General features: G+C 39.0%; 3 protein-coding genes and 1 long non-coding RNA gene across 13 annotated transcripts in view; 3 read left to right on the forward strand and 1 right to left on the reverse strand.

The window, feature by feature from the left end:
• The first annotated feature begins 600 nt into the window (after positions 1-600).
• LOC108614767 (nose resistant to fluoxetine protein 6) lies at positions 601-8,803 on the forward strand. Of its 3 annotated transcripts, none has more exons than XM_089467979.1 (6): positions 601-1,215; positions 3,182-3,798; positions 5,208-6,051; positions 6,114-6,479; positions 6,881-7,424; positions 7,489-8,803. In XM_089467979.1, the coding sequence occupies exons 2-6, from the start codon at positions 3,453-3,455 to the stop codon at positions 7,621-7,623; spliced, it is 2,235 nt and encodes a 744-aa protein (XP_089324105.1). In that variant the 5' UTR covers positions 601-1,215; positions 3,182-3,452; the 3' UTR covers positions 7,624-8,803. The 3 variants fall into 3 exon arrangements, with proteins under 3 accessions (XP_089324105.1, XP_017864503.1, XP_089324106.1); XM_018009014.2 differs by having other exon boundaries at positions 601-1,174; XM_089467980.1 differs by having other exon boundaries at positions 601-1,174; positions 3,305-3,798.
• LOC108613963 (beta-1,3-galactosyltransferase 1) lies at positions 8,663-24,987 on the forward strand. Of its 5 annotated transcripts, none has more exons than XM_089467989.1 (3): positions 8,663-8,803; positions 21,812-22,954; positions 23,609-24,987. In XM_089467989.1, exons 2-3 carry the CDS (start codon positions 21,908-21,910, stop codon positions 24,002-24,004), a joined length of 1,443 nt encoding a protein of 480 aa, XP_089324115.1. In that variant the 5' UTR covers positions 8,663-8,803; positions 21,812-21,907; the 3' UTR covers positions 24,005-24,987. The 5 variants fall into 5 exon arrangements, with proteins under 5 accessions (XP_089324115.1, XP_017863281.1, XP_089324118.1 ...); XM_018007792.2 differs by lacking the exon at positions 8,663-8,803 and adding an exon at positions 9,654-9,811; XM_089467992.1 differs by lacking the exon at positions 8,663-8,803 and adding an exon at positions 9,841-9,929.
• LOC149269011 (uncharacterized) lies at positions 9,383-10,882 on the reverse strand. The gene is made up of 2 exons (XR_016269909.1): positions 10,747-10,882; positions 9,383-10,685 (listed from the first exon to the last, which is right to left on the reverse strand). It is a non-coding gene; the product is annotated as an uncharacterized LOC149269011 (long non-coding RNA).
• Positions 24,988-25,734: 747 nt separating the features above from the next.
• Positions 25,735-27,223, forward strand: part of LOC108612227 (band 7 protein AGAP004871) — a 41,826-nt gene continuing 40,337 nt past the window's right edge. For all 4 annotated transcript variants that reach the window (XM_089467984.1, XM_089467987.1, XM_089467985.1 and 1 more), the window contains exon 1: positions 25,735-25,889. In XM_089467984.1, coding sequence (XP_089324110.1) covers positions 25,761-25,889 — 129 coding nt within the window. In that variant the 5' untranslated portion in view covers positions 25,735-25,760. The remainder of the gene's footprint in view (positions 25,890-27,223) is intronic.

Below are 27,223 nucleotides of genomic sequence, written 5' to 3' on the forward strand. Positions count from 1 at the left end.
TTGTTCTGTTCTTGTTCATTTATAATAAAACTTAAAGTCTTATAAGTCTTAAGATAGCCTCACATTAATTTCAGTTCCCCAATTCTGTAAGCCTCAAATCGGATAAAGCCCTTATATTTCGCTCTGCCGCAAAGCTCATAGATAGCCCTAAATCTATTACCTTAGATGCATATCGGACTCATTAACGCACATGCCGAAAGAAATGCGGAATTTCGGGCGTGGGCTTGTGTGGGGCCCAAATGATTTATGCAGTGGTCTCTCAGCGAACACCTTAAAAATCAGCCGAAAACAAAAGAGTTAAAGTGAGGTGCGTGCCGCCTAATGTCGAATCGTAATGGGGAATTGAGTTCGGCTCGTTATGAGTGAGTGAAAGAGAGGGGGAGAGAGAAACGGTGAGAGACTGAGAGAGTGAGAGAGCGAGAGGGGGGTTGGGTAGAGGTAGAGCACTGTGCGGCAGTTAATACTCCTCGACTTTTGTTGATCTTGAGAGGGAATACCAACTGTTGATTTATCTCTCGGTGAGTCGCTCGGCATCTGCCGCTGCCGCTGTCGACGCAGCAGCAACGCCGGCGACTTACTGACCAAGTTTATAAAACTTTGGGCCAAAATGCAAGCGTCGCACAGTTGCTTCGACAACGTTGCACGCGCAGCCGTCGCGTAACCCTTCAAGGCAGTACAATACCTATATATATCGTATATATATATAGCTACATGTATATATGTGTGTGTGTGTATATATATAGAAGCGAATACAAATGAAATTTTGTCGTGCGGCCGTTGAAGAGCGTTGAAACAGCAAAATAAAACGGGTTGCAGGGCCCAGGGCCAGGCATTGCGCTTTATCAGCCAACAGCTGAACGAGAAAAAAAAAACAAAAAAAACAAAAACAAAAAACTCAGAAACAAATAAACATCATCAACGAAAACGAAAGTCTGAAGCAACTAAAATCAAGTAAAGTTCAAGAGATAAAAGACACGCGGATCTTGAGATCTCGAGCTCAATAAACGGCATAAATGTAACACCTGATGCGTACTCGAAGGCAAAGTGAAAATTTGTCGCATGCCAAAGTGCAAAAGAAATTAATGTAAATCTGGAAAAGAAACCCAAACAAATTTCTGATTATATACTCAGATATCAAATTTCATATATCAAATATCATAAAAGAGAAGAAAGAGTAAGTGCTCTAAGTGTTCTGTGCTTCAATGTAAACAAAATGTACGAATAAAGTTGTTAATTGAAAGTTTTTTAAAAATATTTATCGACGAATTACGCTCAACTAAACGCGCTCGCTCTCTCACTCGCTCTTTCTCTGTGATCTGCACAAGTCAATATTATATAAGACCCCCCTCGGCGCTTCTCATTACCACACATGCGGAGAGCCAACATCTGCCAAGAAGCAAGCCAAACAAAAACGCGCTGAGGAAAGCGAAATATGCAAAACGCGTTAGCTATGCAAATTTCGTTTTTAACTCATTTTTGATGTGACAATTTCTGAATGCGTTCAAAACTGTTGCGAGTCGAGTTACAGCGCACGACCTTAGTCAATGCCAGCTGTTAAATTTCCCTGCTAGCAAAATTATTCTCGGTCAAGCAACAGCAGCAACAACAACAACAACTCACGCTCTTGCTGTAATAAGCCATTAAACGGAATTATTACGTGTCTCCTCCAGCTCGAGCGCCAAAATGAAATCGAAAGCCCAGCAGGGCGAGCCCAAAAACCAGCTCAAACCTGAGCTTCAGTTTGAGCCCAAGTTTGAGTCACGATTCAATGGTCAGTCGAGCTCAAAACTTGTCGGGAGACTCACTACTGCTACTTGCTAGTGTTGTTGCTGTTGTTGTTGCTGCTGCTGCTGCTTATTTTTATTGTTGTCAATTGAACCTTAGTCGTTGCGTTGGCTACACGAAATTGGGTTGAGCTTGATTATTGTTGTTGTTAGAAATACCCAGCAGCTATCGAAAATGGGGCAAGCCATGGGGTAGATTGACAGCTCGAAAGGAGAATAAATAAGAATAAATAGAAAATATACAAATAAAAACAAAATATTTCAATTGTTAAAACAATGTGAAAAAATAAACAAATTAAAATAAAATAGGCAAAAATTACAAATTTAAGTTAATAAATATTAGATACAATATTATCAATTTTTTCATATAAAAATAAATAAATAAAAATAAATGCTTTTTGCTTTTCTTACAAAAAATGAACTTAAATATTAAAATAAATTTATATAAAATAATATAATACAAGCCTTTTCTTATAAAAATGAACTTAAATATTAAAGCAAATTTATATAAAATATAATACAACAATATTTAAAAAAAAAAAAAAAAAATATATATATATATATATATATATATATATATGTATATATATATATTACAAAAAAAAATTATATATTTTTCAAAAAAAAAATTTTGAAATTTAAAAATAAATTAATATTGAAAATAAAGAACTTAGAAAATAATAAATCAGAAAATTATATTCGTAAATTTAAAAAATTATATTTGTTTATATTTTCACTTAAGTATGCACACTCAACATAGAGTTCATTAAATTCAATAATTCTATAATTTAAATAAATGTTAGAGTAGCAATAAAAATCCCTTGAGCAACATAAAAGTTAATAAATAATTAACAGCATTATTATTTTCTCTACATATTTTAGAGTCAGATTTCTACAAGATTTGGAATTTTAGATATATGCAAGGTAAACTCAAACCCAGGGCATTTCGTAGTCCATCAACTGCTAGTCAAGCTAAACTAATTGCTTTTTTATTTTGCCTTTGCTTGAGCTTTTGTTTTTGTTTATCTTTTTGTGCGTTCCGAAAACAAAACTTTTACTACGTTCGGCTGATGCGTTTGTGAAAGAGTCAATAAGTAAATAAATAATAAAATAGATATTTAGTCAATAATAATAAATATTATATATAGATATCCAAGTGTGCGTAAGCCCAAGTAAAATTATGATTGGCTCAAGTCAGTGTTGCATAACGAACAAAAAGAGCAGAGCCACAGGCGAAGGCAGCAAATGCAGCGGCTCAAGCGGCGTATGCGCAATATTCTAATTGAAAGGCATGCAAGAGAGGCGGCGTGGGCGTGGCAGGCAGTCAACAAATATTACCCAATAATACAAGTTTATATATATAAATATATATATATTTACTTTTTATTTACTTTCAGTCAAAAAAAAAAAAAAAAAAAAAATAGAGAAAAAGCGAATTGGTGTCGACTTAATTAGCACAGTTCACAAAGTTAATTGAAATACATATATACATATTATATATATATGACTATTACCAATAGCTAGTTGGCTACTCGGTCGACCTTCAGACTAGCCCAAAAAGCCAACAGCAAACGGGTTAAGCCAACAGACAATCATCGTAAGAGCTGCGACACACACAACAGCATAATCACAACAACAAATAAAGCAAGGTAACAACAGTTAGACAACATGGAGCTGATGGAGCTCATGGTGCGCACCTTGGGGCTGTTGTCTTTAATGGGCGTGGCCAAGGGCGCCATCAACCAGAGCAACACAGCGTCGCAACTCCAATGGCAACTGCAGCAACAACAACTGCAGCAGCAACAGCAGCAACAACAACAACAACAGAAATTAAAGTTTTCTATCGATTTCCCATCAATCGTCGACGATTTCTATGAGCCGCATCTAACACGCACTTCGGTCATCTTTGGCCTGACCAAAGTTGTCAATGCCAGCCAGGTGAATGCTCAGTGCAAGGCGCACTTGAGGCAGGTGCAACGGGGCATACTCAGCAAGCAGCCATGGGCTATGAAAGGTGAGTGATTGACTGATTGATGAGGTGATAGATTGATAGCTGCGATGCACTTAAGAAGAGTAGAGAAAGTAGGAAAGGTAGTACACATAGAGTTGGAGAGATAGTAGAAATAGAGCTATGCAAGCTGATTGATTGATTGATTGACTGAGTGATTGATTAATGTTGAGTTCAGACTTATGATTAGAGATGGCTAGCAACAACCGGACTTCTTAGTCCGTAAATGAAAGCGCATCAGCTGATTGAGTGAATGATTGATGGACTGACTGAGTGCTAGACTGACTGACTGACTGACTGACTAAATGATTGATAAACTGGCAGACTAATTTATTGTTGATGATGATGGAACTGGGAACGTTGATCTTCACATAGAGAAATGACTAATTCACTGATTCCCTGATTGATTGATACCCTGACAGATTGATTAAGTTGTGAAACTGAACAATTAAAAATATACTTTATTTGATTATTGATTGATTTATTAACCAGGTGATTGAAGATGAAGGATGATTTACTGACTGACTACTGATAAAAAAAAATGTACTGAAAATAAAAACACAAAAACTGTTAGAAAGCTGTCTATGGAGAATGTGGATAATCAATAACTGTTATTTTGAGAAGCCTTTAGCTCGTTGGCGTGAATGTTTACCCTTCAGTGCACTTGTCTACAAAAAAACTCGTTTGCATCTAAATTATGCTAAATTATTATAAAAGTAAAGCTCTAAGCATCCGCAACGGCAATGCAAACACTCGAGAACAGTTGACTTGTTGTCAATTAGCATCAGAAAACAAAACTTCTTGGCAAATATACAATCACTTGATTTATTTAAATAGATGGACAGTCCAGACTCATTGAGTCATAAATACCCGACAAGGTAATATGATGCCAGCAAGCGTATTATCCCGGCTTTGAAATGGGATTTACCTTTTACGAAGCTGTAAATAGAAATTTGGGAAAAACTTTAATGGAATATGAAGAGTTGAGAATGGAATTATTAAGATGTAAAACAAAGCCAGATTTGAGAGTTCTTAATGAAAAGATAGCGAGTGGGAGGATGAGCTGACTGGGGATTTGAACTACTCAATTGAAGAAATGATCTAACTAAAGTCTTAGTCGCCTAAGGCTTAAGGCCAACTTCCATGCTAAGTGCTCTAAAGTTTACTAGCTCTAAATTTAACTGCCAAACGAGCCAAGTTCTAGCTCTACATCTGTTTTGGTAAGGGAAAGCACCCAAGAGTTGATCAGTTGATCTATTAGCTGACGCTGAAAGATGATTTTTAAGTTGAACCGGGGACTGAATAAGGAACTTTTAGAGAAACAAAAGTTAATTACGAATATTGATTATGAACTCAATTATTAGTTTTATCACTAAATCTTTACTAAAATTCCACAAAATTCCGTCTCTTTGCAGTGCTCGACGCCTCCGGCACAAAGCCTTCGGGTTTTGTTTACGGCCAGAACTATTGGCTGGGCAGCCGGGAGGCGTGCAAGGGTGTGCAGCGGCCGGTGGGCATTACGTTGTCCAAGAACTTCGATCGGGTGATGCACCAGGGACTGATCACGCAGCTGGCGCCCTTCGACATGGACTATCGAGTCCTCTATTTGCGCCACAATTCGCCTTGGCAGGTGGAGATCAAGCTGATGTCCGAGCAGATCATACACATTGGCCTGTGCCTGCCCAGCTCGTGCTCCTCGAGCGAGGTGCAGCACCTGGCCGCCGAGTATGTGGGCCGTGGAATGTTTGCGGAGAGCGACATCTACGACATACGGCCGGAGGTGCTCTACATGAAGGATCTGCAGTTGAGCGATTCGTTCTATCAGCGGACCAGCTTTCGCCTGCTCGTCTCCTGTGTCCTAATCACCGGCGCTCTGATGCTCTGCGCCCAGCAGCTGCTGGCGGTGAAGAAGCTGCCTAGCTCTGGCGAGGATCTGGGTCTGGCTCCTGCTGAATCTGAGCTATGGCGCGCCCTTCACTCCCTGCTGCGCCTGCAGAGGCTGCGACAGCTCGTGAGCTGCTACGATGTGTCCGCCAACTGGAGCAGGATATTTGCCATACGTGAGTCCACACCGCAGGAGATACCCATCATGAATGGCTTGCGCTCTGTGTGCGCCATCTGGATCATGATCTTCCATGTGGTGTGGTTCATGTACTTCACGGTGCACAACAAGATCGTGCTCATCTCCTATGCGGAACAGGCATTCTTCCAGTACGTCTCCTCGGCTCCACTGCTGGTGGATGTCTTCTTTACCATCAGGTAGCAGCTGAACTAGTTCCCTTAACTGGAATCCTTGCTCATCCCACTTCTAATCTTTTCAGTGGCTTTCTGCAAACCTATAATTTTCTGCGCAACTCCGCGCAGCTGGAGGCAGTGCGTCAGAATGGCTGGCAGCAAAACCTGAAGCTCTTTGGCAAGCTGCTCTTCCACAGATACCTACGCCTGGGTCCACTCTACCTGGTGGTCATGGCCTTGGTGGATCTCGTTTACGCCTACATTGGCGACACCTCGGTCTATCACATCAACGAGCGCTTCGACGAGATGTGCTCCAGCCACTGGTGGCGCAATCTGCTCTTCATCCAGAATCTCTTCGATCATCGCGATATGTGCGCCAATTGGAGCTGGTCGCTGGCCTGCGAGATGCAGTTCTTCGTCTTGGCCAATGTGTTGCTCTTTCTGTATGCCAAGTAAGTTGGTGATAAACTCCGTGATTGATTGATTGATTGACTGAGAGATTCATCAATCTAACAGTTTGAATTAGTAGGGAATTTTTTAGTCTCCAAGTGAGCATCTATACAAACGTTATTGACTGACTAATTGATTGACTGATTGATTGATTGACTGACTGACAGATGTACATAGCTACTCTGGTCAATATTCTCACAAATTTTTGAATAAGAATCTTTACGGAAGGCAAATATTCTTTTCCCAATTGATTGATTTGGTGACTGATTGAATGATTGATTGTCTGATTGTTGATCACACCATTTTACTAATTGATGTACTTCAATTATAAAAGAGCAGTATTCTCAATAACCTCATTCATATCATAATAATCTATACCATCTACATTCCACTACCTTTGCAGGCATCCCAGGCTTACCAAGACCCTGGTCGCTACGGCGCTTCTGTCCACCATAGCCTGGACTTATGGCATTGGTGTGCGCATCAAGTTTCAGTTGTCGTTCGATGCTGCCTTTGCCACGGGCACAGAGATCTACACATCTCCCTTTGTGCGGGTGCTGCCCTATATATTGGGTGCCATCACAGCCTGGTCGCTGCTGGAGCTGCGTCCACAGCTGATGATGGGCGAACTGCGTGAGCGTTGTTCCTGGCACCTGGCGCTGCTCGTCTTCTTCGCCTGCATCTATTCCACAATTCGCAGGGATTTGGGTCCACTGTTGGCCATATCGCTGTTCGTGCTGGGTCGGCTCTCCTTCTCGCTGAGCGTTTGCTGGATGATTGTAGGCAGCGCTCAGGGCAGAGGCGTCTGGTGGTCGCGCCTGCTGGAGGCCAAAGGCTTTCAGCATCTCAGTCGTCTCTCCTATGCCATCTATCTGCTCAATCCTCTAGTGATTGCCTTTTTCTATAGCTTAACAAATGCTAGCACCCATGCAGATCCCTTTATGCTGGTGAGTAATAAGGATCCCAAATTTTATTTGATATTTTTAAATATATGCAATGTTTATTTTCCAGTGCGTTGTTACCTGTGGCTTTGCTGTCATCGTTTATTTGACCTCCATACTCTTTTCGTTGGCCTTCGAGTTGCCGTACAGCAATTTGTCCAGCATTTTGCTGAGGCGCAGTCAAAAATGCCTGAAAGATGCCTAATTATAAAAATTTTTTTTTATATATGCATATGTATATATTGACCGCCTACATATTTCAATTGTGATCGCTTCCATGTACAACTCATTTAGCGTGTATTTTAGGTTTAATAAATCTGTAAATAACTTTAAAATAATAAATAAAATATAAAAACAGCCAAATTGTCTTTGTACACAATTCAAATGCCCGCGCGCAATAACAGCTGTTTAGTATTATTTGTATATTTGGTATTTTGCCACGACCAAATATTGTGGAATATTTATATTAATCAATTATTTAAAAATCACATGTTGTTTATTATTTCAGCCATACATTTCTTCCTTATTTTTGAAAATTAAGCGATTGGCATTTTTAACACTTTTTGGCACTTGAAACACTTTTTGGCATTTTTTAGTAACATATGCAATGTACATCAAGTTAAGCCATTAACATTTTATAATTGGTATTTTTAACAGAAATACATAATGCTAACAGAGGTCAGCTAGGCAAGCGAATTTTGCTTAACAATTGTCTGAAGCCGACAAATTGTTTATTATTAGTTCAAGAAATGTTTATTATAATACATACAATTTAATAACAAAAGAAACTGTTCACTTCAGTAGCTACATCAACATAATTTAAATTGAACAGCCTGCCTATCGATGTATCGATAGTTCACGGACTGACCCTTAATATTGGAAAGCGCGTGCGTATCGGCTTATTCTCTTGTTTTCGCTCTCAGCTCAGCCTCTCACGCGTCTTCCGTTTGGCAATAAACTGTTTAAATTTGAGAATATATGAGTGTGTATGTTTGTGTGCATAGGAAGCGCCCAAGTCAGTGGTACGCCGGCAGCTCTAAGAGAAGGTAACGCGCGATTCGAGCGCGTATAAAAGAGTTGCAAAGTTGAAGCGCGTGCGCCACAAAACGAAAAAAAGGACGCTTTGCTGTGTGCAATAACATTGAGAAAAGTTCGCGGAATGCATTTGTTGAATTGCAATTAGCATAAATTATAAGAAAATTGTGTAAACAAATATGCCAATGAAATACGTTTGTACAGTGACAAAGTAAATGAAATAGTGCTGCAAAAATATCGGATCGGAATCGTTATAATCGATATTTTCGAATTTTGGCAAAAGATCGATATGGTTTTCTTAGTATCGATATATCGAAAAAATGGTTATTCTTGGCGTTGGTTTTAACTGTGTAAGAAGCGCATTTATTTAATTTTGCTAAATTGTATACAAATTGATTGATTTAATTTAATTGCAATAGAAAGAAAAAAAATTGATCAGTTTTTGGGAAGAAAACGTAAGTACAATTGATATATCCTATTGGAAAAGCTTGGAGTCATAGCTTGTGTGTTTTAAGCGCGGCGAGGGTGGACTCCGATGAAGAAAATAAGACCGTGGGAGCCCCAAAAAATCCGAAGTGTGGAAATATTTTGAAAAAGGAAAGGATGGTTGTGCGGTGTGCAGAAATTGCTTTAAGGTCTGCAAAACAAATGGAAATACCACAAGCCTTAAAAATCACTTAACACGCATGCATCCATCGCTGCAAGAGAGTGAATTGGCACCCAAGTCCGGTAGCATTTTGCACTTCGTAAATAAAAAATATGACGCAACGTCCTCTGAGAGCGAGAGGATGTTTAGCAAAGATGGAATGATTGCTAATTCCAGAAGGGCGTCATTAAAACCGGAAACAGTAAACAAACTATTTTTTTAAAATAAAAACCAATGGGTTTTGTCTTAATTTCTTTTCTTTTTCAAACTGCCATGGAGCCAATTGTTTTTGTTATTATTATAACATAATTTTAAGGAGCATAGTGAATTTGAGCTTTAATGAATTGCTGTTTTAGGTTTAAGTTAATGAAAAATAATTTGTTATACGACTTTGTTCGGTTGAATAAATTTGTTTTTCTTTGATGCTGTTGCTTTTATTTTAATCTTGAAATGGTTGCCATTTTATCCATTAAGAAGTCATAATTAATATAAATATTATAATAGGTTCTAAGCAAGAAAATTAACATTTAAAAGAAGTGTTCGATATATCGTTTTTATCGATCTTTTTCTCTGAAAATATCGTGAATATCGATATTACGGAATATCGATTTTTTTGCAGCACTAAAATGAAAGCGACAAAAGGAAATGTGAAAAATTTCCATTGGCCCGAGCCGAAGCGACGCTCAGCATCAGCATCAAACGAAGCATCCTTGTGAGTGCCTCTCAGTGTGTATTTGCATGTGTGTGTGTGTATGCGTTTGTAAGTCCGTGCTTCACTCTCACAGTAGCCACAGGCAATATGAATATGAAATATTTATATACATACATATGTATGTTAAATATCCAATCAGCAAGTTTGACAAAGTGCAATGTGTTTGAAACAATTATAAAAATAATAGGTTTTTTGAATTATGGCAAAAGCTAATTAATTATAATTATATTTGATCTATTATACGCTGTCAAATACAAAGTGATTATATCAATTCAAAATGTAACAAAAATAACAAACAACAAAAGCGCATTGACTGGCTGATACCGTGTAATGCACTGGCAAAACGAAAGGGTATTTTGACTTTGTCATTCATTTTGTAACAAATGCAACATATTTAGCCCCGTAACTAGAGCAATAATCTAGTAATTTATGTTTTACTATAGTTTAATTTTGAGTGCATATCTAGTTGCGTTCGCTCATATTTTTTATAGTTAAGCAACGCCCATTTAACCAACAGTTAATATACAATTTCAAAAGCCTCAAATCACAATAAAATATAATTGCGAATTTAATTTTAGCAAGTTGCCCTGTCCGCAGGGTATTCACCCGGCGACTTGCCTTTTGTTCTGTTGTGGCCTTTCAATTCCTTTCTTATCCACAACGCCTACAAAGGCCATTCCAATATTCCATCCTTGCCTCAATGTGCAATTGTGTGTGTGAGCACGAGCGCGACCGTTTACTTAATGTACAAATAAAAGAGCCAAAGCAATGACAGACAGAGCGCTAACGGTTAAAAACCTCTGTCAAGTACTGCATATAAATTATATATTTAATTACGCGTGAAAATGATGTTCATATTCGTGATTCCAGACATCTACACTTACAAATATACATATACGTGTACGTGTATGAATGTGTGAATACTCAGCTCTTACCATTCTATATTTGTGAACTTCTCTGCCACCTGCCAGTGGCGACGCCAACACCGCCCGGCGTAGGTGTCGTCGCTGCTTATCAGCAACGTAAGCATCATTGAGCAATTGTTGTGCCCACTGTAGCTCTCTCCCTCTCTCTCTCCTCTTACACATGTTCGCTGTCTGTCTTATGCGAAAAAAATAAAGCAAAGATGAGCTAAAAATAAGCTAAGGCGAAGTGCATTTTCGATTAAATGCTCTGGAAGTAGAGCAGCAACAAGCTAGCCGAACGAAAAAAAAAATAGCTAAATGTTACTTAAATACTCTAAAGACTGCTGCCAACTGGAATAACACAAAACTGACTGACAGCACTGGCATCTTTCCATGTTCTGGTCTCGCTTTGGCTGCCGCGATTCCTTCTTGCTGCTCAATTGGTTTTATGTGTGCAATTTTATTGGCGTCTCTCCTTCTGCGACTGAAGTTTGGCAGAGCTTTGCATGTCGCGGCGCGACGCGCCTTGTGGGTCTGACCTTGAACAAGTTCAGCTGCACAGGCACTGGCGGCGGCGTCGTTGTCGCTGGCGCTGTTGTTGTTGCTGTTGTTATTGCTGCTGCCGAAGCCTTGGCCTTGTGAATTTACTTAGCACACACATACATACATACATACTTATGTATAAGCTAATAAGTTTTATATCTATATACATACATATGTATATATTTATATTTATGTGCAAATGTGCTGTATGTCTATATATGTTTATATGTATTTACTTGGCAAACACATACGTATTTGTTATTAATATTTTTAGTAGCGCAACTGCTGCTGACGACGCTTTCTCCCATCACGTGCTCATATGCTGTGTTCCAGCAGCTTCCGTTAGCACGCGCTCGCTCACTCTCTCTCTCTCTCCCTTTCATTAATTTTCGGCTTTGCTGTTACTTCGCTGAAGTTGGGCGCGCTGATTGCCTTCACTGTCCCCTCTCTCGCTCTCTTCATTGCATTGTTTCTGTTTCATTATTCATTTTTATACTCTCATGTGTATGAGCATGTGTGTGTGTGTGTGTGTGCAACTGCCTAATTTGTTTATTTGCATTGAGGTTGCTGAGAACATATCAAAGCAAAATTATTCGCTGATATCTGTGCGTACATTGAACTCTAAGCCCGCTGTGATTAGCTGCTTGTGACGTCACAAACAGTCGCACAATTGTTTTCGTTACGTTTTCTTTTCGCATGTGATCGAAACGGCAATAACTTTCTGCTGTTGTAGTTGAAATGATTCATTTCAGTTGTGTATTTTTGATTGTTTTTTTTTTTTTTTTATTTTTTTTTATTTTATTTTTTTTTTTGGCTGCCAATCAGTAGCAGCAATGCCTCTTGCTCATTCTCCCTCTCTGTTTCTTTAATGGCAATTTTGAAACAAAACGAAATACACGTTTACTGCCAATTAAATATTCATATAATCTTTAGTAAAACAACACTTAATGTAGCTTAAAGTTAGTAATAGTTAACTACGAAATGTTGACAATGTCAGATAATAATAGAACGTTAAGTTGTCCACTTTTGTGGTACCCTTAAATACCTTAACAGTACCATGAGCTTTATCGCACACTTATAAATAAGTTCAGACAATAGCTAAGTAGTTAACCGTGTCGCTTCACTTATCATATCATATGGAAAATAATATTATATATGTCTGAAACTAAGCTATAGTGTCAAATCCGAATTTGTGTCTATTAAAGGGTATATGTTGGTGACCATAGACCGGCTGTCTGTTTCTCGATTCTCACATGCTTATCATTGTTTGAGGTTGCCTTCATAAAAGTCACTAGTAAATATATTTAATGAACTAGCTAATGCACTTCAAGCATTTCACGCCTACAATTTTATGGCTTGTTTAATCTAAAAGCTTCAACAAATATGTACACAAATGATTCCAGGCGCTAGCAAATACAATATATATTCTTTGTTTACAAATGGGCTACTACTTCAGAATAATCGTAATGGTTTTTCCAATTTATTCACAACGACATTCAAATATACAAGAATTTAGTCTTTAAAATTGAGTAGGAAGGAGTTAAATATGAGGGTAAAAAATATATATTATAGTAAGGTATATATTGTATATTAAGTTAGTACATATTACTTTGAGCCATATCTATAATGTTAGTCTATCAGGACTTTCTAGTCGAGATATCCTATAAAAATGTGCTAAAATAAGGATCGTATCTACACACATATGTATGTTTATTATGTACCCAAGCAACAATTAGAGGGAAACGCTATGCAAAAAGTATTTTATAGAGTATCTACTAACCGACTATTGCTTACAAGCTTACATATTTATTCATTTTTATTTGCTTAATAAAGCCAAGTGAGAATTTATGTGGAATGGAAAGCACATACAAATATTCTGTTTATGATAAGTAAAAATTACTTCATTTAATGCTGATATACCATTCTAATATCCATAAGTACTTGCATAAATATATATATATACAATATATCGGTTTTCTCTAGAATATAATTTCTGGAGAATTATAATGCAGCAGGAATCTGCATATCACCAAGAACATTGTTCGCCTTGGGATTTAAAAGCGAGCTGTTGACTCAACATTTTCATTCCCACTCTCCCTCTCTCTTTCACTCTTACTATATATGTATGTACTTCAAGACTTTATTTTGGATTCTCAAATGCCTGCATGTTCTTCTTACATACATATATTCTCTTTGTCTGCCTTTATGAATATACAAAACACCCAAATAAGAAACATAAGAGCTTTGCCACGCCTTCAATTTGAACCAGCGCCTCTTATTGAGCGTGCGTGCCTGCCATTCGTTTGGGCCGAGCAGTCAAAATGACGCTAACGTTGGCAGAACAGCTATACGGTCGTCGTGGTGGCGTCTGGGGGGTGTGGGGGTGATGTGGGGGCTACAACTGGTCATTGGCCCATTTTCTTGTGAGCCGCGACAGCCGTGAAAATGTAAACAAAATGCGCGTAATTAAAATTTCATACGCGATGAAAAAGGACAAGGAAATATTAAGCATAAATAATTGAGAGGCAACCTGGGTGTGCCCATTTGCATGCTATAAACACATAGACATATATAGATATATATATATACATATATACATGTATATATATCTGGATTTATATATCTAATACTCTTTGTTAGCTGTTGACAATTTTTAATTGGCAATTTGCGCCAACGTTTGCCCGTCAATCAAGCTGAAAGCATTTTTTTCTCTATTGCTGACTGAGCTCCTTTTTGCCACTCAAGCGCTGTCTCACTCACTCTCAGTGTCGCTATCTCTATTCCCTTATCTTCTAGCCATCTTGTGCGCTCATTGAACATAGTTTCAAGTGACTCCAAGATGGTTTTTGCAGTTGATGAATGCTCCTGACAGCTGACGGATAGCTGCTGCTGTCATGCCCCAACTGCAGTACATATATAAATATGTACTTATGTATGTATCCACTATTTACAGTTGTGGGCATGTTCAGTAGTTCAGTAGTTCAGCATTATTCATTAAAATAAAATAGCTATAGTCATGAATGTAGCTTTATAAATATTTTGGATTCAGCTTAAGTTTTTACAGGGTATCTGCAAGTCAACCTAGCTTTAAAAAGGGAGAGAAAAATTATTTAAGAGCACTTTTTATGCCAATACCGCTGCCTACAGGATATCTGCTAGTCTAGCATAGTCAACTCTTGCCCTTTGGTTGCTCTTTCTGCTTCTTCGTCTCCTTCTGCTTCATGTTTTCTCTTGTGCCTTATCTGCATCCTCTTGTGCCATGCGATATGGGCATGTGGCAGGAAGCTGCAGGCTGCCACATAAATGAACGCAGCTCTATGACGCACAGTTAATTACGCATGCTTGTGTGTGTTTGTGTGTGTGTGTGTGACACAACGAAACGCTGGCAGATTGTTTCCTACATCTTTAACAAATTTGCGGGCTATGCAACCTATTGCGCCCACACAACTGCAGATGCAGCTACAGATACGATGAGCAAAAGATGCAGATACAGATACACATACAGCTACAGTTGTAGCGACAGCCATAGATATAGATACAAATGCGACTAGTTGACACATCCGGCTGACTGTCTGGCCGGGCGGGATTATTATTTCGCATTTGTTGTTTGTGTGGCAAAGCATTTAAAAAACTGTCGCACCACAATCAACACGCGACACAGCAAACCGCAAACGGAGCAAATGGAGATCGAGTGGCTGAGCGTGGGGTGAGCGACGTTGCTGTTGCATGTTGCATGTGGTAATTGCGGCTTGTTAACAAGAAGAAAACTGAGAAGTTGCAAGAAGCAACTACAACAACAAACGTCAAATAAGAGTAGCTGTCATAACACGCCCCTATTGGTTGAGGCAGTTGTGCAACTCCTCCGGAAATGTCTCTCAGATGTGGAACAAGCTGAGATTTGTTGCAGTGAGTCAATAGAATATATATGTCTTAATAATGTACTTAGAGTAGGTAATGCTCTCTACAAACAGAATTACTCGATTATTGTATGAGAAGCAAAAAATAAATGCAGAAATTTAAGCAGAAATGTTACCCATAAAAAATAAAAAAAAAAACAAAAAAAAATCCATGTACAACTTCTCAAAACTAGGTTACCCATGTCGCAAACTTCATTGCTTCCCGCCCTATAACATTTGGAGCTAGCTGAAAATGTTCATATGAGCCTGAAAGTCGAGCTGAACACATACAATCAAAAAAAAAAAAAAAAAAACATAAACCCATTTTGGTGTAAACAATAGTCAAAAATAAAAAACACAACATATTCAGTTAACAACATTGAAAACATGTCATCTGGTTCATCAAACATCGATCCCATTGAACTGGACGATCCGCAGATGCCCCTCGCGGACGATCCCTCCAACGAGGAGCGTCGTCCGTCCTTACGGCGACGACGACGTGGCGGACCCGAATACGTGCGTCCCCAGATTGAAGTGGTGCGTCGCAATGCCCAGCAGATATACCATCGGCGTCGCCCGATTACACGGCAACGTTCGAGTAGCCAGCAAACGGAGTCGACTTCACGGCCCATTCATGTGGTTGGACCAGGCGGACAGGTCACTGTTCTGCTGCGACTGATGTCACAGCATCCCGGCCAGCGGGAGGTGGAGATGGGCACCACAATACGCATGACCATCGACATGCCGGACACTCCCCCGTCCATGATGGGTTTGCATACTATACGGGGCTTGAATGCGACCATTAGGAGAAATCCGTCCTCTGCAGGTCAGCCTCGGGCGCAGCCTCGATCCCAAGGCTTACAGCAGCCATTGCAAAGGGAAATGGGTGTGCCAGCACCACAGCCTTACCGGCAATCTCTGCCAGAGTCTCAATACCTGATGGAGTCCCAAAATCAGATGGCCCGTCAGTGTCGGCTGCCTCGGCGGGAAGGGCCACCCGTACCAGTGATGCCGCCACAGCTGGACCAGATTTTCCCACTTTCCTTGAGGCGGCCAGAACCAGCGTCTGAACTAGGTCCACAGCCAGGGACAGAACCACCATCAGAGCCAGAGGTGGAGCTACCAGTGCAAGAGCCGTCGGCTGATCCACAGCCTGAAGTGGGACCACAACCTTCCTCAGGGCCACAGCCTCAGCTCAGTCGTCGACCTTCATTACAGTCTCAGACTCAAGATCTAGACCCTAATCCTCAGACCCCTTCTTCACAATAAGACTCGCGAAGTGGAAGGGAATTGCAGTGCATGATTTAAATACTTCCCAAAAAAATTAATAATGCTACAAAATAAATACAAAATACTTTTAAGCGGTTTAATTATTAAAAAAATAATTGAACAATAGAATTTGGGTTTGTTTTAAGCTTAGATATAAATGAATTTCGAGAACTTGGAATGCTGCGAAATGATAATGGGAGAGAATTCTCTCTATCTCACATTCAGACTCAGAACAGACTGACTATAATATTTTTGCGATTCGATATACTTATTCGATATACAGATTCATAAATTTACAAGTTTTAGATATATGTATATATATTTAGTAAATATCTTCCGTTTTTTTGACCTTTTTCACTGGTTTTCGTTTTCACGTTTTATTAGAGCTCTCCAAATGGCAATAGCCAACTGAATGCCGATAAAAACAAGCTCTCGCCTGTCTGTCTGTCTGCGTGTTTGTCTGGCCTTTAGTCAGCTAGGTGCTAAACACATTTCCAGCCAGAATTTATAACAATTACACTGGCATACACAGACACACACACACACATGTACACGCACATATCACCTGAGCAGCACATCATATGAAAATGTTATTGAGAAAAATAACATGAAAATGCTCGCACAGTTGTTTACCCTGCCATTCAAGCCAAGTGGCAGAGGCTGTCAGGCATTCAAAGCGTTTTTGGACAGCAGCCAAGTTATTTAGCCAACCTGCTGCCGCCATCGAGTGAAAGCCAAAAGCGTCGCCGGCAGAGAGGGGGAGGTGGGAGTGGCTGACGCTGGCGCTGGTCCTACATTGTGTGTCTGCTGCAAATCAAAGCCTCAATAAACAATACGCGACAGCAACAACAACAACAAAAACAGCAGCAAGTTGGCCCCAAAAACTGCAGCGATATAATCTAACCTTCGACTTGAATGAAAGCAAAAAGTAGAAAAAAAACACATTTGCCTTTTCCTCTTAGCAAGTGCAAAAATGCAAAAACTTACAAAAAAAAAAAAAAAAACATGAAGAGTTTGAAATTCCAATGTCTGGCGACTGGCAGGCAGCCCAAATACCCTGCACACTCCAGTCTAGTCTAGCGGCAGACTTTGAGGTCCGCTGTCTGGCCCCTTGTTTGTCGTCTTACTCGAGCCCTTACTCTTTTACTGCTGTTATCATGCAGCCTAGCCATTCGTATATGTGCATTGGAATGTGGCATGGTGATTCATGGCTACAGCGCCTTACATTAATTTAGCAACACTTGAGCTGGCCAAACTTTCAAACGAGGCCAATCGATTGCCAATATACTAAAGCAGAGATTGTTGGGAATCTAGTGTAACTAGATATAGATATAGATATAGATATAGATATAGATATAGATATAGATATAGATATAGATATAGATATAGATATAGATATAGATATAGATATAGATATAGATATAGATATAGATATAGATATAGATATAGATATAGATATAGATATAGATATAGATATAGATATAGATATAGATATAGATATAGATATAGATATATATAGATATATATATAGATATAGATATAGATATATATGTACATATATATATATATATATATATATATATATATATATATATATATATATAGATGTAAATGGAGATAGATTATATTATTTTTATATCGTCATTTTTACAATTTTAATTACTTTTCATTTTCTTTTTAATAGTTCTAAAATTCCCTATCAATGCTGTTATATCAATTAAAATTAGATTATTTAAATGTGCGTTTATGCCAGTTAGACTATACTGTATTATATATATTACAATATGCTGCCAGTGCATTTCGTCTTTCAAACTGCAAGTTTTTAGTTGCAGTCCCCGACTCCAGGTGTCTCTCTCTCTCTCTCTCTCTCTCTTTCGCTCGCTCACTCTCTGCTGACGTCATGGTTTAAGTGAATTTATATGCAGCTTGTTGTTGGGCTGCTGTTGCTGTTGCTGTTTTTGTTGTAGTTGTTGCTGCTCCTTGTATAGCCCGCTCTCGTGTCCTGGCCACAGGGTGGGGCGTGGCAGTAGTGTTGCGTGTCTAGGCGCCCTATGCCATGCTCCGTCGCACCCGACAGCCTGGCAACCCTTGTACGTAGGTATATGGCTATGTGGCGGTTGCTCCCCACTCGCCCCGGCTCCCCTCCCGACCCGACTCTCAACGCATTTACATGAATGTTAAAATTTTATTGCCGTCAATGCGGCCGTCCCGCTGGCGCTTTCCACCTTCGGCTTGGCTCATTTTTCGCTCCTTTAATAACCTTTGCCATGAACTTTGTAACGGTTTAAAAAAAACACACACACACACTTTAATAACGACGACAGCAGCAGCAACTGCGGCGTCAATATAGATATTGATCTACACTTCCTATATTTGCCGTCAGACCAACTCGAATGGCAATTGGCTTTCAGTTGGCAATATGTGATGCGGTAAAGGTTTATTACTTAACCGTAATTAAGCAATAGACTCCATATTTTATATGGCTTATCTTATCACTTATCGATTTACATTTATCTTATCGCTCTGACAAACCTCGAAAACATACTCGGTTATGTCTGATGAATTGTCCATATTATTTATGACATATAATTTTGGAACAAGCTTGTCTTTCATTAAAAATTATTGGAATAAACATAATAGGAGAGAGAGAGAGAGAGGGAGAGACAGAGAGAGAGAGAGAGAGAGAGAGAGAGACAACTGCTATGCCGACGTCACACAAATGTTTCTATACCATGTTATTGAAAAACAAAAATTTATAATATTATTATTTTTTTTATTTTTTTATTAATAAATTAAATTGATTTATGTTAAAACCTATTACGAACACGGCAACAGTAAAAAAAAAGAAAAACATATTTAATTTGCTCCATCTGGTTTAAGTGTCCTCCGGGTAATAGCGACGTAAAATCAACGGTCCCTTGAGTGTCCTTATATGCGGATTCCACTGTAACTGAATCTGACTAACTGAATCATCATAGGGCATTAATAAAGCCTAGATTTATTTCGACTCCCATGTGTTTGCTGTAAGTGTGTATAAATTATATTAGCCATACACACGCACACTTATAAACACACTCATCTACACACTAACCTACATATATACTCACATAAATAAGAAGAAATTTATGCACTTAGAGTATAGAACTTGGCTTATTTTTAGCTTTTCGCCAAACGTCAATGTGTTAGTCATTCAATCAGTCAGTAATGAATCAATGAAACAATCATATACATACATATATATACGTACATATATACTTATGTTTATGTGTAGTAAATTACATTGCAATTGCTTAAGAATGCAGACACCGCAAATTTCAATTACACTTAGCCAATGCGTGTGTCCGTATATATGTGTGTGTGTGTGCGTGAAGTTGCAGTTACGTGACTGTCTGTGCAGCTGCGGCTGCCTTTTGTGGCAACTTGTGACGACGTGCTTCTCAAACTTGAATGAAATATTAAAATTTTCAAGAGCCTGCCGGAAATTGAGGACAAAAATAGCTCCAAATAAGCAAAGTTGAGCTTGCGATTGAGCCTCAGTCATAATACATACATCAGTCATAATATATATATGTAAATTGATTGAGTATACAATATTTCTGGCATCAGTTGATTTTTAAAAAGCATTTCTCTTTTTCACACTTAAAAAATAAAAAGACAAAAAATGAAATCTTTTTTTATTTTCTGGGAATTTTTTTAGTAATTCACAGTAAATCACGACAAAATTGTTATAAAAAAAGCAAATTATAAATAAAAAAAATAAAAAAATGTAATTAAAGCAGACTATAAATGTTTTATTCTAATTATTTTATTCTGAATAATACTACTGAAATGTTACCAATATTTTTCAGTATTAAATACTATATTATATAAATTACATAATATCTGATTGATCACTCCGCTCTACTACAATATTCTAGTTGAAGTGCTATTCTATATAATGCTCAAATTCACGGAAATCTGTTAACAGATATGCGCTGATTGATTATAGCATTTTAATCTATAGTCAGGTTTTAATTGACACGAGATGCCGTATCTAAATGTGCCTCGAATTGTTGCGATAAGCGCATTGCGTCAAGCTAATAATGAGCGAATACCCTAAGAGGTTTATGAAGTGCGTTCGACCGCATTCGCTGTTAACGGAGTCACTCGAGGCTAGAATCCATCAGGTGTCTATTAGGCCTCTAAATTTATTATGACAGCTGGTATGCGAGCATATCGGTAATTGAATGTCAACGACGTTACTGTTACCAAGTTAACTAAATGGTGCATAAATTTGGATATAACCTATAAGCATTTTATTGATTACGCTTATCATCGATCGAAATCGATGAAAGAGCAACAGGTAAAAATATGACGTGATTGAAGCGTTTCACGCCAAATTTTCGGACTAAACAATGAAATTCTTTTATCTGTTAAAAATTCTGAGTCACTTAAGTACTTTTTGTATTGTTGTCTAAGCCTTTTATGTGTAACTAAAATGTGGTTCATGGTCAAGAAAAAACTAAAAATAGTTTTTTTTTAGGAAATTTTTTTTATTTTAGTTTCAGAGTGTGTTTCCTTCAAGGAAATATTTATATTTTATTTAATATTTCTCATTTCGTTTATAATATATATTATTTGAATAATATGTTTTATTATTCTAATAAAAATTTTAATATCGTTTTTATTTTTATTTTATTTTTATTTCTTTTAGTTTTTATAGTTTTTTTTTTATAGTTAGTTTTATTAATATTTTAGTTTATTAATATAATTAGTTTTCTAATAATATTTTTAATTGTATTTATAATTTTCTTAAGGCAAACTTACTTACCTCGTTATTTCTGACTTTTCAACTCTGGCTAGTAAACAGCTAAGTTGCGCAGCACTGTGCGCAGCTATCAATAACGGGGTGTGGGTCATTAAATTGAACTTCGACTCGAACTCTTGGCCCATGGCTCGCTCACTCACTCGCTCGCACGTCCTTTCGCCAGTTGCCAACACAGTTAGAGCAAAATTAACTTGTTTCTCATATGTCTGTGTATGTGTGTGAGAGTGTATAGTTCTCCTACCCTAAGCGCCCGCTCGCTTTTGCCTGGTTAGGTCATGGCGTGCTCAATTAAATTACTGTTTATTCTTCGCACCTGTGTGCGCGCATTGCAGATAAATCGCTGATTGATGGCGATGGAACAGTAAAAATTAATATAATTACAGTATTGTCCGACTAAAGTGGACATGAAATTTGGTACTCTTCGATTATATTTTTTTAATACTATCAACTAAACTCAAATTTAGTTAATAGGAATTCTCAACTCGGTCGACTTCTGTTGGACTGTAGATTATCGGTTAGGCAGCACTCACTGTATTTGTATTCCATTAATAATTTTTATCAATTTCCTTCTTTTTTTCAGCCACGTCAATTGTCAATTAAATGGCAAAGCCACGCAGAAAACGCTTCCGTTTGAGGTGCAACCAGAAAGCAGTGAAAGCTCCGGTGGTGCACTATAATGGCTGCAGTAGCTAATCGTGCCACAAGCAACAACAACAGCAACAGCAGTAGCAGCAGCAGCAGCAACAACAGCAACAAGAGTAACAGAAGCACTAGCAACATGTCTAAACGCTACTTAGGCATACTCTTCTTCTGCTGCTTTCTGTTCATTTGGCGAACAATCACAGATGAGCCACCGCCAGCTGCAACAGCAACATCCCAGCAGCAACAGCCGCAACTGCAATCGAGTGCCAATGGCAGTAAACCAAACCAAATAATACACGACCCTAGTCGCACTCAGCCACTTAATAGCAACCTTAGTAGTTATTCGAATTATTATTATTATAGCCCTAGCCTATTTAGTCTAGATAATGCGGCGACGCCCGTACCATCGCCCACAGCAGCTACATCATTCCAGCCGTCGCATCTGCCTTCGGATGCCAGCCAGCTGATCGATCTGCATCACTTTGGCTATCTGATGGAGCAGCCTGCGTGTGAGCCGCACATCCTGGCTCTGATCTTGGTTCATACGGCGCCGCGAAATGCCGAGAAACGTTTGCTCATACGCCAAACGTGGGGCGGATTGGCCACAATAGCAACGCCGTCACCGTCGGCGTCAACGTCAACATCGACGCCATCGCCACTGCGCGTTGTCTTCCTATTGGGAGCCGTGCCCCCAACGGAGCCACAACTGCAACACTCACTGGAGCAGGAGAATGCTCGATTCGGGGATATGGTGCAGGGCAACTTCCAGGATGCCTACCGCAACATGACCTACAAACATGTGATGGCACTTAAGTGGTTCAGCAGCCACTGCTCGCACGCTCAGCTGCTCATCAAGGTGGACGACGATGTCTATGTGAATACACCGCAATTGCACAAGCTGCTGCGTGAGCAGCAACAGCAACAGCAACCGCAGCCGTTGCAGCTGCAACTGCAACTGCAACAGCAAACGCCCCAGCCCAACATGAATCGAACGCAGTCGCTGCGCTCATTGCTGCAGCAACCGCACGAGCTGCTCTTCTGCAAGCCTGTGCTCAAGTCGCGTGTGAAGCGCTCCTATAGGGTGAGTAGAAGTGAGAGTGAGATAGACGGTATAAGACGTATAGGTATACCTGAAAGTTAACCAGGTGCTATTGACTGATAGCTATCATTGGAGGAGTAAAATTTAGACAAGTTCTGACATGTGTCATTCGCTTGTCATTATATTGAGCTCAGTTTTCTGAAAATTCTGTTATAATATCGTTCCAAATGCCTTTTCGGCTATATTAAATAAAGCATAATTCGTCTATGGCTTCATATATAAAATGTTAGCTAAATAGGCTTAAGCTTTATAATGCCTCAGGGCTTGATGCGTTCTAATATCTATCACAGACTTACAGTTTAGACCAGTTTTACCCAACTATACCAATTTTACTCATTATTATTATATTATATAAAGCTAGAGTCAAGCATAGACAATTGTTCCTGAGCTCCATTAAGTATAACATCAAAAACTTCCTGTCACGCATCAGAGCGGAAGCTCTGCATTAATAGAAACCTTGTTTAGTTAATCAATTTAGCTACAGTTATGCTCTATTTGCTTTCTTCCTTATTCCTTATCCAAGTGAAAAACATATGAACACCAATCGATAAACGCCATCTAGTGTTATATTTTAATACTAATCTCTTCGAAATACTCAACACTCACACTAATTTCTCTCTCTTCTTTCTTTCACAGTCAAAGTGGCGCGTCAGTTTTCGCGAATATCCCGCCCATTATTATCCGCCGTACTGTCCGGGCTTTGCGATCGTCTATTCGCCGGATGTGGTGCAGCGTCTGTACCAGGCGGCGCAGCACAGCGACTACTTCTGGGTAGATGATGTGCATATCACTGGTGTCCTGGCACAGCGTACAAATACAACGATAACCACACTGCAGCCGTATGTGCTCTATGAGACGGACTGTGAGCGTTTGCTGAGCGGCGAGAGTGATTTGAGGCAGCTGGAGTTTCTGTTCACGTGGCACAGCATCTCGCCGGAGCAGGTGAACAGCTTGTGGCAGTTGCATGTGGCACAGAACTATACAACTGTGCAATTGGAGGCAGATGTCGGCCCGGAGACGGGCCTCAGCTAGCTTTAAATATATATTGGGAATTTGTTTTGGCTGTTTTTAATTCTCTTTACATTGTATTCAGGGTTCGTCTCTCTTTCTCTCTAGATATTTAATTAAGCTGTTAATCTAGACTCTAGTGTTTAGTTTATTAGTTATTTAACTTAGTTAGCATTTGATAGTTGAAGATGATTAGAAGGGGGAGGAGGATGATGATGAAGAAGAAGTTGATAAACATTGCAAGTCAAGTGAACCACCAACCACCTGCCTACAATCATTCGTATATATCATATTTGATAGCATATATAACTGAAGCATAACGATAAGTCATTTATAGAAAACAAAAGCCTCTCTGGGTGATAAATACAAACAACACACACATACATACATACAAACATTCGTATATGCACAATTCTTAAAAAAAATATATATAGCAAAACTGAGGAAAAACATAAGAATTTTAATCCGAATATAAATGAGAAATAATTGCAAAACATGACAAAACAGCAAATGTTTGGTCTGATCAAAATAAAATTGTTTAACTTATTTTGTATATTGATAGATAACAAAAATGAAGATATATATACATATATATAATGGCATGTGAAATCTGTTGAACGTACTTAGTGAATCAAATGAAAATTTACCTATGATGTATTTTTTGTATTCGTCTATAGCAAAAAGTAAAACTATCTAATTTTTTTTATTATTCAATTGAATAGAACAAAAAACAAAAATGAACGAAATACAAATAAAAAAAGTGAGTCAAAAGAGGGAACATTTAAGCCAGGAACGTTAACACAAATATCAAAATGAGAACGAAGGAAAATGAAAAATGACAAAAAATATATATGAAAAATTTGTAACAAATGAAATTTATAAATGTCTAAATGAAATTAACTAAATGTTCAAGTTTGTCAAAAATTATATACATACATGCATACTCATACATATATGGATATATATGTGTATATACAAAACGAAAATAAAGAAACAAAACTTACAAATTGTACAATGTAAACGATATAAAAAACGTAAAATGTTGAATTTTTGTGAAATGGCATTGAACTGCTTGGCGGAAGGGCAATGTGAAAAGCAGTTTAAAAAGGGTGAGCTGCGCTGTCACTATTAGAATGAGTGGCATATCATTCAGCTTTCTGGCTTACATGTTTGAATAATTACAAAGCAGTGTTTTTCTTTTCTTAGAGATGTTAAAGCAGTAAACGATAATCGTTTTCATCCAAACGGTAAAATTCAATTTCAAAACTCATGCGGTGCATAAGGCAGTGCAACTGCTTATATGTATGTCATTGGACATCTGACTTCTGTACCATTCAGCTTTCGTGCGGCTACTCAGCGCGGGCATATTTGAATTTTATTTTTTTCAACTTTGCTTAGAGCCAAATCAAATTTATTTACAATCAACAAGCCAATACTAATTGCGGTGTGCGAAAAGCCTTGAAAATTACACAGTTTGTGAATTATTAAAACAGCGCTTGAAATCGAAACAGCTGCACTCAAGGACATGCGAAAAATATCAGCTTATCTTTTCAATACGCCACGTTGAACAAACACTCGAACCTTAACATTGACCGCATGTATATTTATTTTAAGCCCACGATTTGGAGTGCATGCGCCAAAGGTTTGCTTTTAGTTTTTTTGCTCCCTCGTCTATATGACTGTGATAGGCCCCACACGCCCACAATTGTTAGAGTGTGACGTCCTTTGGCCTTTTCACAGCGCTAATGACAATGTCTGTCTACTTGCCGCAAATTGTTGCATGTCCAGCGTGGTTCAGTGTGCGCTCACTGGTCAGCGCGTGTGGACATCAGAAACAGGACAAGGCTTGTTGAATTGCTGCCGTTGGATTGTTTGTTTTCGTCGACTAGTTGCCAGCAAAATGGGTTCGGTAAGCCAATTGAGATTTACTTTTAGTGTTGTTCTTGCTGCTGCGTATTTGTTTCAGCTGTTTCTGGGGCTTAAACAAAGCAAGACAAAGCAAGTGGCACAGAACAACAGCAAATGCTTGAAGTATGTTGTCGCCGCCTTCGTTAGCTGCAAATTATTTACAAGTGCAGTCAGGCAACACAAACTTCAGCTGCAGCAACAATTACGTTCCACATGGCACAAACTCTACTCGGAAAACGTTGCGTGGATGCTGTTTACGCGAAAAGCTCGCTATTGAAGCTTGAAATGTGTGTCAAGTTGTGAAGTTCGAATGGCTTGTACACATTCCAGTAGCAGCAGTAGCAGCCGTAGCAGCGCAGGAGTCGTTGCCCCTGCGAGAAGCGCGCCGGCGCTCAGAAGTATGCTACAAAATGTTGCGGCCGCAGCTTCTGCTCCTGCTGCTGTTGCTGCTGCTGCTGCTGTTGCTGCTTCTCTTATCTCGGCTGCTGTGTGCTCGTCGGCAGCTGTCGAACTTCTGTTTGGCCAGTTTTGCTCAATTTTGTCATCTTTGCCGCTGTTGTTGTTGTTGCTGTTGTGGCATTTTAGTACAAGCTGATGCTCGGGCTGGTCGCTTCGTGCGGCACGTCGCCTCGGCCTGGCTATAAAATGTTTTGTTTTTCTGCAGTTTGTTGTTAGTGCTGAACGGTGAACGGGCAGCGTTTGGTTGCCATCATCATCATCAACAAAATCTCTCGCACACACAGCATATCGAAAGAACGTACTTGTTCATAAGACGCTATCTTCACACGTCTCTCTCAATATACACATATGTATCTGTGTGTGTGTATGTGTGCGTGAGCTAAAAATAGCGCCTGAAATCAAGTGCCAAGTGACCAAAAAACGAAAAAATAACAGACACAAAAATTACAACAAACCTGGCAAAGACAATCAGAGGCGAAGACAAAACAATAACAAAGAGTGCAAATTGAATAAAAACAGAAACCGACGAATTTTGATCAAGTGCAAATAGCGCAATAGAGGACAAAAATCACAACAGGTGTTTCAGCTTTAATTACGAATTAATATACCTAACACTTTCGACCTTCACACACACCTATGTGTGTGTGCATCTGTGTGTGTGTGCTTAACTGATTTGCTGCTCGCACGTGCAACAAAAGATGGTTGAAGAATTTCTCGAGAAATTGCCAGAAATCGACACACGTTACGAGGTAAGTGGCGAATGCGGCTTCATCTATCTGGCTGCTGCTTCTTCCCTTCTACATTTCAGCATATGCTGCAACCATTTCGCTGCGGGTAATCGCATTGCCATGCCAGGCGAGGCACAATAGTCACTCC

The sequence above is a fragment of the Drosophila arizonae genome, chromosome 4 (genome assembly GCF_054131065.1).
Source record: "Drosophila arizonae isolate 15081-1271.41 chromosome 4, UAZ_ARI_1.0, whole genome shotgun sequence".
NCBI lineage: Eukaryota > Metazoa > Arthropoda > Insecta > Diptera > Drosophilidae > Drosophila > Drosophila arizonae.

Coding starts and splice junctions, on each gene's coding strand:
- LOC108613963 (XM_089467989.1), top strand. CDS start 21,908: ATGGCTGCAGTAGCTAATCGTGCCACAAGCAACAACAACAGCAACAGC. Junction 22,955..23,608: donor GTGTGAAGCGCTCCTATAGG/GTGAGTAGAAGT, acceptor TTTCTTTCACAG/TCAAAGTGGCGCGTCAGTTT.
- LOC108614767 (XM_089467979.1), top strand. CDS start 3,453: ATGGAGCTGATGGAGCTCATGGTGCGCACCTTGGGGCTGTTGTCTTTA. Junction 6,480..6,880: donor TTGCTCTTTCTGTATGCCAA/GTAAGTTGGTGA, acceptor CTACCTTTGCAG/GCATCCCAGGCTTACCAAGA. Junction 7,425..7,488: donor ATGCAGATCCCTTTATGCTG/GTGAGTAATAAG, acceptor TTTATTTTCCAG/TGCGTTGTTACCTGTGGCTT.